The following is a 17,059-nucleotide window of genomic DNA, read 5'->3' as shown; positions in this document are numbered from 1 at the left end:
GAGGGCGGCAGCGGCGCTGCGGGGACTGCGGTCAGCGCGGGCACCACCCACGCGCCGAGTCTCCCGCACTAATTGGCCCTCAGCTGCCCTGGTAGTAATTGCTGCTTCGCGGGGCGGGGGCAGGCGGGGTGTCGGAGGAGAGCAAGGGGCTCCGCTTCTGGAGCTGGGGAGTCAGGCTCAGCCTGAGCTGAGCTGTGGGGCTGGCAGGAGACGCGTGTCCACGCTGTTCCAAGAGCTGGCTTTACACCGGTGCGTCTTCTTCCTCTTGGCGGCCCTGGCACACAGCGATGAACCCAGGGAAAAGCCACTCAAGTGTCCTAGGGCCTTCACCAAGATCCAGTCAGTTCTGCGAACCGCTCCCTGCGGAGTGGAGCGCCGTGGAGCCTGGCAGGGACTTTAGGAACGCCTTTGGGTGGGCCACCGGAGACTTCAGTGCAGCCGGGAAGCGGAGGTGGAGACAGAGCAGTAGGTAGCCCTCCCCGCCTCCCTCTTCCATCAGGAAGAGGACAGGGTGGTGTGGGGCTGGGGCTGTGGGAGGCAGGGGGCCAGTCAACCATCCAGGCTGTCCACTGGAATCCCTCCATGCTCAAATTCTGAGATAAGGTCCTAGGGTTTCCCTGGGAGTCGTTTATGATCCTGGCGTCTGGTGTGGTCTGGTGGGGCTCTGACTGTACCCTAGCTCCTCCTCAGCTTCACTCCCACTGATTTAGGAGACAGTAGCCTGGGGGGTGGGGGTAGGGAGCGGCCTCTGGGCAGGTGGCTCTTTGGAGAAGGTTCCTTCCCCAGATGTGTGAGAGTCTGAGGACGGAACTGAGGGACCCTCACAAGCAGGCCTGGACTGACCTGCAGTCAGACCTTTGGACCTCCAGGTCAGGGTATCCTGTAGGCACTGGGATGAATCAAGCCCAGCTGGTCCCTGCTGAGTTTCTGCACAGGTTACCCAGGATCGCTTTCCAGGGGGTTGAGCATCCAGCCTCTCACTCAGGGTCCCATTGAACTGCTATTTGGTTAACTATCCCCTGGCTAGAGGGGGGCAGGGATGTTCTGCTGGTTATGCCTCCCAGAGAGTGGAGCTGCCACATGTCCTCTGGGGCCATCCTCTCTCAGGGATTGTTCCAGGTTTGGATGGAGGTGGCAGGGTGAGTCAGACAAGGCTGTATCAAATTTCCATTCTTCCACAACTAGGTAATGACCTTGAGCAAGACCTTTTATGTCTTGTGTCCCAGTTGCCTCATCTATAATATAGGGTAATAAAATCCATGACAGGGTTGTTGTGAACATGAATCTGCTTGAAAGGGGCTTTGTCCCCCTCTTCCAACCACCCCTTTGTTTTGGGGGCTTAGATGCTGGAGGAATGAGTGCCCCTGACCCCACAGGTCTGCAGCTTCTAGTTGCCTCAGAGACAACTCAGGAACCCTTAGGAATAGAGTCTAATCAACATTGTAGTTTGGGACATAAAACCTATGGGATGCTACACTATTGTTCGTAGCAGCATTATTCACAATAGCCAAAAGGTAGAAACAACCCAAATGTCCATCAACAGATAAATGGATAAACAAAATATGTTATTTACATACAATGGAATATTATTCAGTTTAAAAAGGTATGAAATTCTGCTACATGCTACAATATGGATGAATTTTGAAGACATTATGCTAAGGGAAATAAGCCAGACACAAAAGGACAAATATTGTATGACTCCACTTCTATGAGGTACCTGAGATAGTCAAATTCATAGGGTGGAAAGTAGAATAGTGGGTACCAGTGTTTGGAAATGAGGGGAAATAGGCAGTTAATTAAGGGATGCAGGGTTTCAGTTTGGGATGATGAAAAAGTTCTGGAGATGTATGGTGTGATGGTTACATAACAACATGAATGTACTTAATGCTATTAAACTGGACATTTAAATATGGTTGAAATGGTAAATATTATGTTATGTATATTTTACCACCAAAAAACCAACAGCAAACTAAACTGAACCAAAAACAACCTATGGGACAGGCTGCGGTATGCCCAGGTCGAGTTGCAGGAGAGGCCAGAGTGAGGAGTCTGGATGTAGCACCAAGACCTACACCAATGGACAAGCGAGGATGGAGTATGGATATCCTGAGGTCCCTTCTGAGATAATGAAGAAAAAAGCCAGGTATATTGCAATCCAGGCAACTTTGCCACAGCTCCCTTTGTCTGAATGTAGCACAGCAGGCTGGGCCCAACAAGGAGCAGGCAGCAACACACCCTCTCTCTGATGGCTCAAATCAAGATGTCCTCTGCTTCACTCAAGCATTTTACAGATGGAGAAATTCAGGTCAATTCAACATGTTTTTATTGAGGACCATCCCTGTGTCCAGGCTTTGGAGGGGTTTCAGGGGAGGTGAGTATGCAAGGAGGAGAAGACCCTAAGCTATCAAAAGCTTCACCCCACATAACAAATAATCTGACCAAGGCCTCAGGCCAATGTAATGTGAACAGGCACAAGGCTGAGCAGAATGAAAGGTCAATGACAAGCTGGGTGCAATGGTAAGGGCAGTGGCAGTCTGGGTGGATTTCCCCAAAGAAATCTAAACAAAGGGTTCAAGTAGACTTTGAAGGGTGGGAGGATTTGGAGAAGGAAGAGTTGGGTTTGTCCTGAGGCTGGGTGGCTGGGCACAATGGAGCAGTAATAGAACCTGGCCTAACCTGCTAGAATCAGTGAGACAGGGGGGCATCATGGGATGTCAGGCTGAAGAGTGTAGTGCAGAGCCCCAAACAACTGGCTTAGGCTCTAGCTCTGGCCTGGAGATAGTAGGGAGTCTCTGCAGGTCCTACATTGGGGAAGGCAGGACGCTTGTCCCAGATGTGTCCATGGCCAGTCACCCCAAAGCTTAGGTGGTGGGGAAATACCTTAGACGTCCTCCTGCACAGCTACTCTCAAAAGTGCCTCTGCTTTTCAGGTCCTTAATGCTGGTATAGTCTCATCCAAAAGGCCATCTTCTCCTCCTTGAGCTTCACACCCACCCTCGTGATGAAATCCAACTGCAGGTACTTCTCCTCCTTGTTATAGCGTGGCCAGTAAGGCAGCTTCCCAGCATTGGGGTTTCTGCCCAGAAGGAAGAAGGAGAGAGGGTTGTTCATGCTCGTCTTCACCCTGCCTCCTTCTCTTACCCTTCCCTTATTCACCTTCCCTTTGGAAGTTGGAGTCCAAGAATTCCTTACAGGGATGATATTTAGATCTTTAAGAAAGAATAGAAGAGTGTGTGGTGGCAAAAGAAAACAGGCAGAGGGAAGAGTATGTGCAAAGGGTTGGAGGTATGAAAGACCAGGGCTTTTGGAGGAAGCACAAGTATAAGTTTACAGAAAAACATGGGCTGTGTCAAGAGGATGGCTGTGGATAGAAGATGACCCAGTAAAGATTTTGAAAATTTTCATGCCAACGGGCTAAGGGGTGGGGACTTTAGTCTGGGGGCAGAGGGAAGCCAGGAAGAGTTTTAAACAGGTGAGTGACTTGGTCAGATAGTATTTCAGAAAGATCTTTTGTGTATCATAAGAGGGGTGGAGAGAAAGGATAGAGAATGTGGAGATGGGAAACCAGTCACAAGGCTAGCCAAAGCTCAGCCCAGATGTCACCTCTGCCAGGAAGCCGCTCCTGCCCATCTGAGCTCGGTCAGACACCTCCTCTGTGCTCTCATAGTACCTTCTTCCCCAGTACAGCAACTTAATGTTTTCATTATAACATTAACAAGCTGCTGAAGGATGCGGGCCATGTTTGCAAGATTCTTGAATTCCAGCTTCCAGTATAGGGCTGGGTGAAAAACAGTGCATGATGAATGACTTGGGTTGAATGCTTGAGTGAATGAAGAGTGTAGTCATGGGACAGAAAGGGACACATCCTAGGGACATTTAGGACCTGGTCACTGGCTAGGAAAAGGTGAGGGAGAAGGTGCAGTTTGCTTAGGCTGATCATGTATTTCCTATGGGACACACAGGGACAAATACCTGAAGCAGCTGGCCAATGGGTCTAGCGTTGGGCAGGAAGACTGCCCAGATGTGTTGGGGGACCAGACTCACCCTGTACGGGCAAAGTTGGCCCAGTATTTCATCATCTGGAGGCTCAGTGCTTTCTCCTCAACCGTGGAATGGCCTGGGGTCAGAATAGGATGTGACATTTGGAACAGAGCATGGGGTGGTAACATCCCACCCTTCTCCTTCCATTATTTCTTCCATACTGGGAGGCTTTCATTTCCAGGAACATTCTAGATTAGGAACTGCCTAGACCCTTAGGGTCAGCCAATGGAGAGGTGAGTCCGGATACAAAGGTGGGGAGACTAGACACCCAGTGAGGGTGTCAGGTGGGGCTGTAGCACCTTTGGAGAAGGGATTCCCAAAGATGAAGTGGATCTCATCCCCGTGGTCTGCCCCATCAGTGCAGGGCTTGATGATGACGCCGGTGGGAGTGTGGTGCTCAAACTCATACAGGTAGACAGGGAAGCCAGCATCTAGGAATAGGGAAACTGAGGAGGGCTGCAGGAAAAGTCCTGGGCTGGGATTCTCATCCACCCCACACATCCCACCCACCTGCATCAAGCAGGGAAAAGTGCTTAGGCTCCAGAATCTCAGGAGCAGATTTGAGTCCTGTCTACACTACTCATCAGTCCCATGTCCTGGGGCAAGTCACTCACTCAACAGTCTCTGAGCTGCAATTCCTCATCTGCAGATGGGGATTGTAGCAGGATCACAGACCCTTCCTGTTCTTTCTCTGAACAGTTCCTCTCTTGGGCATTTAAAGTTCTTTGGTGTCTGTGCTCTCCAGCCCCACCTTTGAACTCTCACCCATGTGTTCTCCAAGTCCCATTCAGCCTGGACAGGATCTCCAATGTGCCCCCTCAGCCTGTCCTCCCAGCCAGGAAGCCTTCCCTGACCACCCTAGGCTATGTCCTCTGGGCTGGACTCTGCCCTGCCCTCCTTCTCCTTTCTCTCTCAGTTGACAGCCCACTACTTTTTCTATGCCATCTTGGAATCCTATACCAGCCCAGAGGTGCAAGAAGGTGGTTGAGCAGTTGGTAAGCAGCATCAGTAGACAGAGTGTGGCCACTCTTGGGGACCCCACATACCTCTGTGGTGGTGGGCAGCCTGTAGTGTGGAGTACACAAAGATCGCATCCCCAGCTAGGTCCATTAAACGGTTTCTTAACATTTTCCAGTCACGGTCATCAATGTCACCCAGGTACTCCTCCATCACCAGTGGTAACTGCTCTTTGGTGATATTCTGGGTGGGGAATTCATACCCACCCTGAGGTCTGGGATGCCAGCTGAGCAGAAATGGGCACACTAGTGACTTATACTCAGCATCCTCAGGAGTTTTTGGTCTGGGAGAGTGGGGGAGAGAGGGGAACTTCTGGGAAGATCTTTGCTGATTCTTACCCCTGTGTTTAGACTGCATGAGAACTGCCTGCCATGACCCTGAGGCCAGTGCGGTGGTGGGGGGGTGGGGGGAACCTTCTCACCAGCAGCCATCTGATCCCATACCAAACTCCAAGCTCCACCAAAAGGGGAGTTAGCTTTGTCCAACCAAACTGAGCACCCCTAACAGCATGGCTCCTCACCAACAGGGTACTGGTTCTCCAGAGCAGCTTGGTGATGATTCCTTTTCTCATTATGAACTGGTTTAGTGAGATCTTCATGATCTGCCCACAATATAAGGACCCAGGTGTGAGTTAGGCCCAAACATCAGGAGGGATTCCAGCCAGAGCTACACCAGGCTCCAAGGCTCTCACCCATCTAAGTGGTGAGTTCTCAGAGCACACAGCCCTGGAAGGGCCCATGACTATTTCCTGCCCTCCTGTTCTCAACCTGTCCATCACTACCACCCAGGTCAGAGCTGAAGTGGGGACTGGGGACAACTATCCTGACCTAGGAGCAGTTGTGGGGGTGGGGGTGGGGGGCAGGATTTGCAGCTGCCTGGAGGCTAAACAATGGATAGGATGATCCATCCAAACTATGATCTGAAGATTTGGGGTCCTCAAACCTCCAAGAGGCCAATACTTCTCTTCCTCCCATCATTTCTGGCCAGCTCTTACTGCTCTGGGACTGCAGGACGTACCCAAGCACTTGGACATCCCCAGAAGAGCCAATGGGATCCAATCTCATGCACAGTACTACCCAAGAGGAATCCTCTGCTACTCCCGCTGGGTGGGCACCCCTCCTATTGACTTACAAAAGGTAAGAGCCAACTGAATTCCAGGTTGTTGACACCCAGAAGATAGGGCACAGGTGCAACTTGCCCCTGGCTCAGGAGCACCGCTGGGTCATCTGGGAACACCACACCATCCACCACCGGACTCATGAACCACACAACCTACAAGTCAAGGGGCATTTCCAAATAGTCCTCCCACATATCCTCCCAGGATCCCTGTAGCCTAGGGTTCCCAGCTCAGCAGGTCCCCATCCAGAGATTTCTTTATCCATAGGCCCTTTGGGAAAAGCTGGGCTTCAGTGACCCCTTGGAAGGCAGGAGATGCTTACCCCCAGGTATCTACTTTCCTCACCTCTTGACAATCTTTGCTAAATGTCACCTTCTGAATGAATCTTTCTTTGTCCCTCCTATTTAAAATTCTATGCCTTCCAACTTCCTTACCCTGCTCCATTTGTCACTATTCACTTTCCTTCTAAAGAGGTAAATGAGTTATTTATGTATAGTGATTACTGCCTGTCTCCACTGGAACATCAGTCCTATTCGGGAAGGAATCTTGGTCTGAACAGTTCACTTAGTATCCTGAATGCCTGGCACATAGGAGGAGGTGTTCAATAAATACTGTATCACAGAACAGGACCTGCTCACCTCCTGAGGGTCTTTCTGGGAGTTCAGGTGGAAGAATCCCTGTAGGGGAGAGGAGGGAACTAGAGTTAAAGAAAGTCTCCCCACTGTGCTCCTTAGACAGGGTCCCTGGGGGCAGCCGGGTATCAGGTCAGGTAGGTGGCTTACAGGTGGCCAGGTGAAGGAGCTAGAAGGAAGTTTTACTTACCATCTTCTTAGATACATGCATCACTTCAGCCCCTGATCGTGCCCTCAGGCAGTCTACCAGAATCCGTGTGCTGTTGTAGGTACAGCCTGCCAGGCGGGCAACTGTCTGTGGAGAAGAGGTGTTTAGGCCCATCCTGCCCCTTCTTGCTGAGCCCTGGGGGAGAGGAGACACCCACCTTGGCCACCTTCAGCGGGTCAGGAGTGATGAAGGCTCTGAGGGCTGCGGTGCCGCTCTGGGAAATGGCCCGATGAAAGAGACCACGGGCTAGGGGTGACATCATCTGCAGGGGTGGGGAGTGTGGTACCCATGAGAGGCACAAGTAGAAGTCACTTGGGCAGTTTTGGGTGCCTTTCTGGCCAGGGCTGGGCAGCGTGAAGGGGCCCAAAGAGTGCAGGCAGCTTGGGAGGGAGTCAAGAGTCCTGGGTTGGAGTCCTGGACCTACAGCCGGTGCCTTCATGCCTGTGGGCCCCCCTATCCTGGCCCCTGCAATGGGCCCCAGCAGTTCCAGAGGGGATCTGAGCTTGTGGGAAGGGTTCTGCTGGTGTAAGAAAGAGACTCTCTATGCTTCTGGGTTAGAAATGGGGGGGGGGGGGGTGTTGGTTCCTATGGCCCCTTTAACCTGTATTGACAGTTCTTAACTTTCTTTGCTGCCCAAGTTGGAAGAGCAGCTATAACTGGGACCCCTCATCTTGTCTCTTGGACACTTCAGACTTCATGTGCCCCAAACTTGTTCTAGCTGGTTCCCATCTGAGTGGCATCCCTCACACTACACCATCCATCCAGCCCCAGGGGCCTTTCCTATCATCTCTGCTCACCCCTCCACCCAGCTGCCCTAGTCCTGTCCATCTGGCTTCCTGCATCCCTCTTCAGCTACCTTCTACTTTCCAGTCTTCTTGCTTCTGTTTCAGAGGCAGGCCTCATCCTCTCTTCTAAGATATACCCCACCTCCACTCCCAGATGGCCTCCAGGCCTCTCCTCCTGCTTCTTCCTAACTCAGTTCCAGCACACTGAGCCATCTCTCTAAATGCACTTCTGGCTGTGTCACTTCTCTGCTTCAAATCTTTCCCTGTTCTCCAATGTATTTTGAATAAAGCTGCTTAACTTTTCTGGACTTCAATTTATCCATCTGCACAATGGAGAAAACTTCTCTTTTGGTAGAACTGTAGAAAGAGGATGCTTCTATTTCTGGATTGTTGAGGGAACTGAATGAATATACATACAGTGCTTGGAAGAGTGTTTGACACACAGAAAGTGCTTGAGCGTTTGAGTATTATTACTGTGGCGGGTAAAGCCCTGTGTTATGTGGTCCCAGCTCACCTCCCTAACATGTGTCCCACAGGGTGTACCTGACCTTACACCTACACTCCAGGCACACTCCAGGTCAGTGGTCTCCCGAGTCTCCAACCCAGGCCCCTGACTCCCAGGCTTGGTCTGTGGCCCCAGCCTTGCCCATAAGGCGGATGATGCATTCTGTTCAGGGGATAGAGCTCTGGGGGTAGGTAGGGAGGCAGGAGGTGCTGGGTTATCTTTCTGGCCCACCACGGATTGGCGAGTATCCCTACTCTCAGCGTTGCCCGCTCTGCTGGCTTGGTTTTCTCATCAGTGCTACCCCTGGATGGAGTAGTACCCTTTGCAGGGGTGAGGGCAAGTCTGTGCACCGGCATGTACCTGTACACACAAATCTGCATAGGTGTGTGTGCAGTGGAGGCTGCACTCATGGGAACCCGGGGACCTGCGTCTGTGCTGGGTCTGACCTGGCGCTGCACTCACCAGTCCCGAAATACACATGGCCCCCGAAGACTGGCCAAACAGGGTCACGCAGCGTGGGTCTCCGCCGAAGGCTGCGATGTTCTCTTGTACCCAGCGCAAAGCAGCCACCTGGTCCAGCAGCGCCCAGTTCCCGCGGGCCTGGCTGTCGCCCGTGCTGGACGCGCGGGGCTTATAATCAGGGTCCGGAGCCCCCCGACCGTCTGGTTACTCAGGGCTCCAGCCTGGTTCTGCCTGGCCCCACCTCACCCTGCCTGGTCCCTCAGGCACCAGGTCTTGCGACCACACCTCTTTCCCTAGTGTTAGATCCCCCTCTGGCGGCACTTGGGAGTGACCGCCCTCTCCAGAAGAAATTAGGCCCCGCCCCTGCACGCACCTCTTGTAACCACGCCCCCACACCCCCTCCTCTATCCTTCCGCCCAAGTCCCTAGGAAGCCGGGCCCCTGATTCCCCGCTCCGGCCCCCGGCCCCGCCCACCTCAGGAAACCCAGGATGCCGAGCCTGTGCTGCAGAAGCACGAGCACCACTTTCTCGCGAGAGGCCAGCTGCGTGCCATCGTACGTGGAAGCGGAGCCCACGAGGAAGGCACCTCCTGGGAACCAGACCATCACCTGGACATGGAAAGCGGAGGCCTGAGCTGGGCGGTGGGGTGCCTGAGTGGGATGGTGCGTGGAAGAGGATGAATACTCACCGGCAACGGAGCGTCCCCACGCGCGCGCACTGGAGCGTACACGTTCAGGTACAGACAGTCCTCACTGAAGCGCAGCCACTTGTACTGTTTCCGCGTGTTGAAGTACATGGAGGTGATCTGTCCCCAGGACTCCTGAAGGCACCTGCGGTCACGATGTGAGTTTGGGCCCAACGTGGTGGCCAAAGACGGGAGAACGGTTGCAAACCCACGTTCCGCAATTGAGGAAATAGAACCAGAAGCAAAATTTAGGATGCGCGCGCGTGCGTGTGTGTATCTGTGTCCGAATAGCCTCCACTAGCATTAGGGTCCAGGGTGAGTGCAGCGCCAGGTCAGACCCAGGGCAAGATCCACCCCTCTGTCTTGCCCCCGGTCCCAGGAATCTGCCTGGGGAGAGGTTCCATGCTTCTGTTGGAGACCCTTTTGGTGCTGTCAAGCCAGAAACCTGGGTGTCCTGGGATTTCATGCCCCTGTCCTTCAGGCTCTTTTCTGTCTCCCAAACAGCTCTTAAATAGGCCTCCTCCATCCCAGAGATGCTGCCTTGTAAAGGCCATTACCTACACTGGCCAGGACACTGCCCCAGCCTCTTTGACATCGCTTCCAACTCATCCTCCACACCCTGACCGGAGGGATTGACAGAAAACAAAAATCTATTTCACTTCCCTCCTTTAAACCTTCCTGGGCCCCCCTGCGCTCAGGATAAGGTCCAGATTCACCCATACTGACGCAGGCCCTCTCCATCTAGTCTTCCTGGCACTCTTTGCTCTAGATGCCCACGGACCCTTCCTTGTCTCCCATCTCTAAGCCCTTTTGCTTATGTCCCTTCTGCCTAATGTTTTCTCTGCCTGGCAAACTCCTGCTCATGTTTAAGGCTCGGCTAAAGTGGCGCCCCCTCTGCTGGGCACTTCCTGTCTGTGCTTCCCAAAGTTCTATCCACCCTGATTATAGTGCTGGGTTAGAGTTGTTTCGATTGGTTTGGTTGTTTTTCTCCCCAAGCAACCATGCACTCCCTAGGGGCAGGGATGGATGTGGATTTGTCTGAGTCCTGGCACTCAGCCCAGTGCCTTGTACCATGTGAACATTTGGTGTACTTGTGGAGCTTGGGCTGTTGGGCCACCTCATCTTTTCTCCCTGCTGGCCCAGCCTGGAGTGTGGCTGTTGCCAATAGTTGGGGCTGGGCCCATCTGACTGGCTGCAGGAAAGCCTGTCTATTCTACTCCTTTCTCCACTTGTTCCCTTGCTGCTCTGGCCTGTAGCTAGTCATTATCCAAACTGGCCACTAGTCTTCTTGTCTCCTTAACTACCATCCCACAGTCTGTTGTAAGCCATCCACAAATTCTTCTACCTGTCACTCTGTGTTCCAAACAGCTATTGTCTGACAGCTCATGGCAACGTTCCAACAACTGACACCTGGACTTCTATGCAATGGGCACCCCAATCTCTAAACCCCTGATCCTCGGGGCTCTAATAATGGTCATCCCCTGTTCTGTCACTTGATCCATGGGATTCCACATAACAATCACAGAAGGTTCAGATGTCTTGGTTTCTCTCACTGGTGGTCAGTGTTCTAACAACTAACACCCCAGTGTTCTACTAATAGCCATTCATGTTCTAACAGTGGATGCCCTGTTCTCAACAGTTAGACACCCTGGGTGGTGGTTATAGTTTTTAGATATCAACTGACACCCAGGTTCTCACAGTAGACATTTTTCTAAACCCAGTGCTGTATCCAACTGATTGTTAATGATTGCCACAGAATATTCTGGTCAGTGGGTTACTCAATGATCTGAATAAATAATAAATACACTTGTTCTGGGTAAATTGCCAAGCCTAGTGCTTCAAAGGGCAGTCATTATTTCAACATGCTCATGTGACTCAGGATTTGAGCCCTGTTAGAGGTTGCACTAAGATTCTGGGACTTTGGGGTGCTTGGGTGACTCGGTTGGGTTCAGGTCATGATCTCAGGGTCATGGGATTGAGCCCTGCATGGGGCTCTGTGCTGCATGTGGAGCCTGCTTAAGATTCTCTCTCTCCCTCTGCGCCTCCCTTGCTCAAGCACTTGTACGTGCGCGCGCGCCCTCTCTCTCGCTCTGTCTGAAAAAGAAAAAATTCTGGGACATTAAAACTGAAACTGAGCCTGTGACTCCCTATCTTGGAGCTCCTTCTGCAGGGAAGGGCTGATGGTGTCATGTGGGCTTGTTCTGGGGCTCAAGCCCCAAGTGAGAGGGAAGAGCTCAGGGTTCACTGGGTATGGTGTGCGTGTGTGTATGTGTGTGTGTGTGTGTGAGAGAGAGAGACAGAGACAGAGACAGAGACAGAGAGACGGAGACACAGACAGAGACAGAGAGAACTCCTCCTCACATACTTTTAGGAAAACTTAGGTTCCCAGAAGATGCTGGAGGCACATCAGTGAGCACCTCCTCCTTGTCTGGAGCTTTCCCATAAGAAAGCCAAGAACAAACAGCATTAACAGTCCTGTAAACATTATCTGGGTCAACGACTTCATTATATAGGTTTGGAAACTGAGGGCCGGAATGGACCCCAGGCTACTTACAGTCATACAGTGCACTCTTTTTAGTGAGTTGTTCAAACTCTGGCCCAGAGGCCGGCATAGATCCACCCCCCCTCCTTAGAGTCTGCCCACCTCCCAGCCACCAGTCATTTGGCTCTTACGCAGGGGCATAGGTGGTGGCGTTTTTGATTCCTTCCCAGGGCTCTGGAGGCTCTGGGGCAGCAAACCTGCGGACACCCACAGGCGGTCTGGAGAAGGGCACTCCTAGGAAGACATTGATGGGTGTCTTCCCGACGTGCATCTGTTTTCCTTGGAGGGTCCCATATTTGGTAATCACTAGAGGTTCCTTGGTGTGCTGAGCACCTAGGAAGAGAGGAGAAGGGTCACTCTGGCCACTGAAAGGACTCTGGCCTGTCTGCCATGGCACCAGTTGCAGCTTGAAGCTTTTCACAATTGTGTATTTTGCCTACCTTTTCTGTGTTTCTCTCAGTATTTTTCTCTCTCATTATTTAAGGTTTCAATGCTATGTTGGTAGGTGCATAAAGGTTCATGTCTATTATATGAATTATTTTTCTGTCATTTAATGTATCATTTAATGTCAATAATCATGTCATTTATTTTGATTTTTGCTTGTCTCATATTGGTATTCCAGTACCTCTTTCTTGTTGCTGACATTTACCTGGCATACTTCTGGGAAGAAATCACACACATTATTGACATTCTCATTCGTATGTATACTCACAGTAATACTCACATGTACATACAAATTTATACATACATAGGTATATGTGAACACAGCTTATTTACAACAAAGCATGTAGAAATATAAGAGTTAAGTGCACACACATATGCATACATACATATGCATGCATGTAAGTACAGTTATATAAAGGTTACATTGTATCCATATGTGGCATATATTCATATATTACACACGGGCACACAGATACATTAGACCTATATCCACACCTTAGCCAGCTCCTGGACTATATACAAACTAGAGCGACTTGAATTTAATGGCTGCCTATGGGCATTTCTTCCTCTTCTCAGCTCTTGCCCTATTGCTATTGCCAAGCATTGCTCTGCCTCGCATCTATTGCCCTTTCCTGAAACACCCCTGTCATTTCTCTTCCTACTTTCTTATCAAAACTGAATCGTTCTGTACCCTGGTCCCCTGGAGCTCACTCTGCAAATGATAGAAAGCAAATCTGGTCTGAGTATTATTGAACTTGGCTGTGTATCAGAATCATCTGAGGAAATCATTGCTGAAATACAGATTCCTAGGCCTGCCCTCTGAATGAGAATCTCAGGGTTGCACTGGGAAAGTAGATTTACAAATACCTCCGTGAGATTTTGATGCATTTGATTTTGGGCACCGCATTTGGAATTGGTGTGGTAGAGCACACCCTCGCACCTCCAGCTGCAGGTGACCCAAAGTACCACTCTGTCCATGTTCCCGAGTCTCTGCACGTCTGACAAAAGCAATATCTGTGCACAAGGAGTGACTACAATGGTGGCCTGCAAGCATGTAGGCAGGCCAGTGCAGGAAAAGGGCCATCTCAAACCTCCTCTATGTTTGCAGTTCTTTGCAGTTTACACAGCCTTTCACATGGTTCTCTCACATCAAGTCCTCATTGGCCCTGGGGAGAGCTAGGGGAGGACTAAGGGCCCAGACAGGGGCAGCAACCAGCCTGAGGTCTCAGAGGACACAGCAAAGAGGCAGAGGTCTGTCATATTACTTGGATTTGCCCTGAAGCCTGACTAGCCCACAACTATAATTTATTGATCCTTTATTATAGCCTAGCACTGTGCCAAACACTTTACATGGATTATCTCACCTCATCCTCCTAAAAAATGTAGAGAGTAAATGTTATTATTGCACAATACAAATGTGGAAAATGAAGCTCAAAGGGTTATAGAACTTGCTCAAGGTCACACAGAGTGAGGTTCTTCTCAGAGTTCTACTCTAAGCGGTGATGTTCTGTTGTCCTCATCCCAGTCTCTGGGGACACCTAAGCATGTGGCAGAGTGCTTTACACCCCTGAACAAGAACTGCCATGGAGTGGTCCCCACTCCAGCCTTGCTACCTGGAGACAATATGTGAGCACTTATGAAAACATTCCACCTTCTTTTTTTTTTTTTTAATGTTTATTTTTGAAAGGGGGAGAGACAGAGTGCAAGTGGGAATGGGCAAAGAGAGAGACACAGAATCTGAAGCAGGCTCCAGGCTCTGAGCTGTCAGCACAGAGCCCTATGCAGGGCTCGAACCCACGAACTGTGAGATCATGACCTGAGCTGAAGTCGGACACCCAACTGACTGAGCCACCCAGGCTCCCCATTCCACCTTCTTAATAAGCATAAAATGCTAATTAAAACCAGGAGAGACAACTTCCACCTAAGAAATTAAAAATGATGGCCCCCAATTCTGGCAAAGAAACAGTATATGTGAAAAGGATATTCACATATACTGTTGGTACAGGTTGGTGCAGGATAAATTAATACAATGCCTTGGAGAAATAATTTGGCATAATTGTATAAGAGCCACGTTCACATGCTTTGACTCAGTGATTTCTTAAGTTTTTACTTATTTATTTATTTATTTATTTATTTATTTATTTATTTAGAGAGCACATGAGAGAGGGCAGGGGAGGGGCAGAGAGAGGGAGAAACAGAATCCCAAGCAGGTTCCATGCTGTCAGTGCAGAGCCAGATGTAGGGCTCCAGCTCACGAATGGTGAGAGCCTGACCTCAACCGAAATTAAGAATCACCCGCTTAACCAACTGAGCCACCCAGGTACCCCCCAACCTTTTTAAAAGTTTTTAAAAGTTTATTTTGACTCAGTAATTTCACTTTCAGGTCCCTCCCTTCAGAAAAGAGTCAGAAAGGCATTAAAACGAAGACCTTTATGAACCATAGTTAAATATACCATAGTGAGTACTAGAAGCATCATTTATGTCACAGGACCAGGCAAAAAAATTTTAACTGTAAACTAAAGTTATAAGCTGCTTGTGATAAGATTCTAAGTGAAAAAAAGCAGTGTATAAAGTTGTATACATGCTAATACTGTAGCTGTGTACAAACATGAAATAAAAAGACTAAAAGAAAGTGTGCCAGAATGCTAAAAGTGATTTAGCAAAGTTTCTCGCAAATAAAAAAATTTAAATGCACTTAAACAGGGCGCCTGGGTAGCTCAGTCGGTTAGGCGTATGACTTTGGCTCAGGTCATGATCTTGTGGTTCATAAGTTTAAGCCCCAGATTGGGCTCTGTGCTGACAGTTCAGAGCCTGGAGCCTGCTTCAGATTCTGTGTTTCCCTCTCTCTCTGCCCTTCCGCTGCTCGCACTCTGTCTCTGTCTTAAAGATAAGTAAAACATTAAAAAAAATTTAAATGCACTTATATAGGCAAAACTAATTTGTGATAGAGGTCAGAATAGTGGCTACTTTGAGGGTATTGATTGGGAAGGAGCATGTGGGGTGCTGGAAATGTTCTAGATCTCAGTCTGGTTGGTGGTAACATATACATACACACTAATGTATATACTAATACAGTAGTAATTTTATATAATATTAATTTTATAAGGAATACAAATATAAATTAACAAATTATAAATACATAATATGTAAATTATAAAATATATTGTAATATATAAACATAAATGTCTAGACTCTTAGGTGATGGGAGGATCAGTGCCCGAAACAACCCCCCCATCCGCCCAGACCTTGTTGAAATGCCCTTGCCCCACTACACCAGGAGAGGTTGAGCTGAGGGCCTGCCCCTGTGTCTCTCATGTCCCTCTTGCCTGACACCCTCAGGATGGAGTTGGGGCTTACCCAGGGCTGTCTGCACCATCAGGCAAAGGGTGAGGCTCAGGTATAGAATCCAACTCATGTTCTGGCCAGCCAGCTCCTGCCACAGGCTGGGGTGACATCCACACTGTGGGTACCAGTTGGTAGCTGTGTCTGCAGTGTCCAGTGAGCACTGGGAAGTCCCACTTTTATCTTCCCTAAATCCCATCAGCAGGTGCAGGGGCAGAAGAAATTGTGACCAGCCCTCTGGCCAGCCCACAGCCTTGATTGTCTGCCTTGGAGTGACAGCACATGATAGATAGTCTTGGCTCTTCAAAAAACTGACCAGTCTGCAATCTCTGCCTGATGTGTTCGTCTGTGCAATAGGCTTACAGCTGCAGTGTGAGTCAAGCTCTGAGTGCACAGTAGGTGCTAAGATTGCAGCAGAGGACCTGGTTACAAGGCCCCTCAATCCCCAGGTGTATTCACTGTGGATTTAAGGGTCTCAGGCCTCCCTGCTCCCCTTTGTTTTGCCCAGTCTCTTTTTATAGGCAATGCTTCACCCTTCCTCACACATCCCGGCTCTCAGCCAGGACCATCATGAAGTGGCAGGCTCTGTGCCAAGAATCAAAAGTCCCTGGTGGCGGGGTGAGGGTGGAGGGGGTGTTCCGGCATGGTCGCTGACCTCACAGGCTCAAGGTCCTGTTGGGGCAGCCAGATCTGGAAGCATCTGGGCCTGGAGCAGGGGGTGGGGACAGGAGGAAGGTGGAATTTCATCTTAATTCACAGTTAAGACTGTTCCCTTCCCAATCTCCCATCGAAGCCTGCAGTCCTTTGAGAATAGGGGTCTGATGGGCTTCTGTGATGCCTCTGCTCAGCAGGGTGGAATGAGCAGAGAGGGAAAGGTAGGGGAACAGTGCCATTCTTCCTCGACCCATGGCCTCCTGCTCTGGAGGCCTGGCAGATGGTTAAAGCTTACTCCTTCTCTCATGGCCAATTTTGTGGGTTCATCAGAGATGTCCCTTCCTTGGGATACCTGTCCCCCAGTTCCTATCCTGTGATCCTTCCTCAGTCTCCAGAGTGTGGCATTTTCTGCCCAGCATTTCTTCCCAGGCTCTATGCCCCTCAAGAAAGAGGCCTGAGACAGGCCAGAGGTGACCTCCAATCCTGCAGGGTCTTTGTGGGCAACCCTCTGACACCCCTTGCCCCACTCCAGGAGAGGCATGGCCCCTCCCATTGCAGCTCCACTACCCTGCCCACTGTGGTCACAAGCTGATGGAGTCAAGCTCCAGTTGGTTGAACTTCCCCA

General features: G+C 50.2%; 1 protein-coding gene and 1 long non-coding RNA gene across 8 annotated transcripts in view; one reads left to right on the top strand and one right to left on the bottom strand.

Annotated features, from left to right (window-relative positions):
- The window catches only part of LOC123579310, a 43,326-nt gene that overhangs the window by 14,807 nt on the left and 11,460 nt on the right, over positions 1 to 17,059 (top strand). Inside the window, exons 2-4 of one of the 2 annotated variants that reach the window (XR_006702720.1) lie at positions 1,966 to 2,143; positions 2,931 to 3,018; positions 6,046 to 8,108. This is a non-coding gene — a long non-coding RNA (uncharacterized LOC123579310). Of the gene's footprint in view, positions 1 to 1,965; positions 2,144 to 2,930; positions 9,504 to 17,059 lie in introns of those variants that run through there. The other variant, XR_006702721.1, reaches the window with a different exon arrangement.
- On the bottom strand, positions 2,935 to 16,144 carry CES4A (carboxylesterase 4A). Of its 6 annotated transcripts, none has more exons than XM_045443084.1 (14): positions 15,796 to 16,144; positions 12,126 to 12,327; positions 9,456 to 9,597; positions 9,242 to 9,375; positions 8,768 to 8,921; positions 7,173 to 7,277; positions 6,998 to 7,102; positions 6,814 to 6,852; positions 6,190 to 6,330; positions 5,579 to 5,659; positions 5,088 to 5,241; positions 4,341 to 4,487; positions 4,045 to 4,117; positions 2,935 to 3,076 (listed from the first exon to the last, which is right to left on the bottom strand). In XM_045443084.1, the coding sequence occupies exons 1-14, from the start codon at positions 15,977 to 15,979 to the stop codon at positions 2,935 to 2,937; spliced, it is 1,803 nt and encodes a 600-aa protein (XP_045299040.1). In that variant the 5' UTR covers positions 15,980 to 16,144. The 6 variants fall into 6 exon arrangements, with proteins under 6 accessions (XP_045299040.1, XP_045299041.1, XP_045299043.1 ...); XM_045443085.1 differs by having other exon boundaries at positions 4,341 to 4,472; positions 15,796 to 16,143; XM_045443087.1 differs by lacking the exon at positions 6,998 to 7,102.

Source organism: Leopardus geoffroyi, chromosome E2 (genome assembly GCF_018350155.1).
Source record: "Leopardus geoffroyi isolate Oge1 chromosome E2, O.geoffroyi_Oge1_pat1.0, whole genome shotgun sequence".
NCBI lineage: Eukaryota > Metazoa > Chordata > Mammalia > Carnivora > Felidae > Leopardus > Leopardus geoffroyi.
The sequence above is the reverse complement of the archived record's forward strand: the minus strand, read 5'-3'. Positions and strand labels throughout refer to the sequence as shown.

Excerpts from the sequence above, each read along its gene's own strand:
- CES4A (XM_045443084.1), bottom strand. The coding sequence starts at position 15,979 with ATGGGATTTAGGGAAGATAAAAGTGGGACTTCCCAGTGCTCACTGGAC. Across the intron at positions 6,331-6,813 it reads CCCAGAAAGACCCTCAGGAG|GTTGTGTGGTTCATGAGTCC; the intron begins GTGAGCAGGTCC and ends CTTGACTTGTAG. Across the intron at positions 4,488-5,087 it reads GGCTGCCCACCACCACAGAG|TTTCCCTATTCCTAGATGCT; the intron begins GTATGTGGGGTC and ends AGCCCTCCTCAG.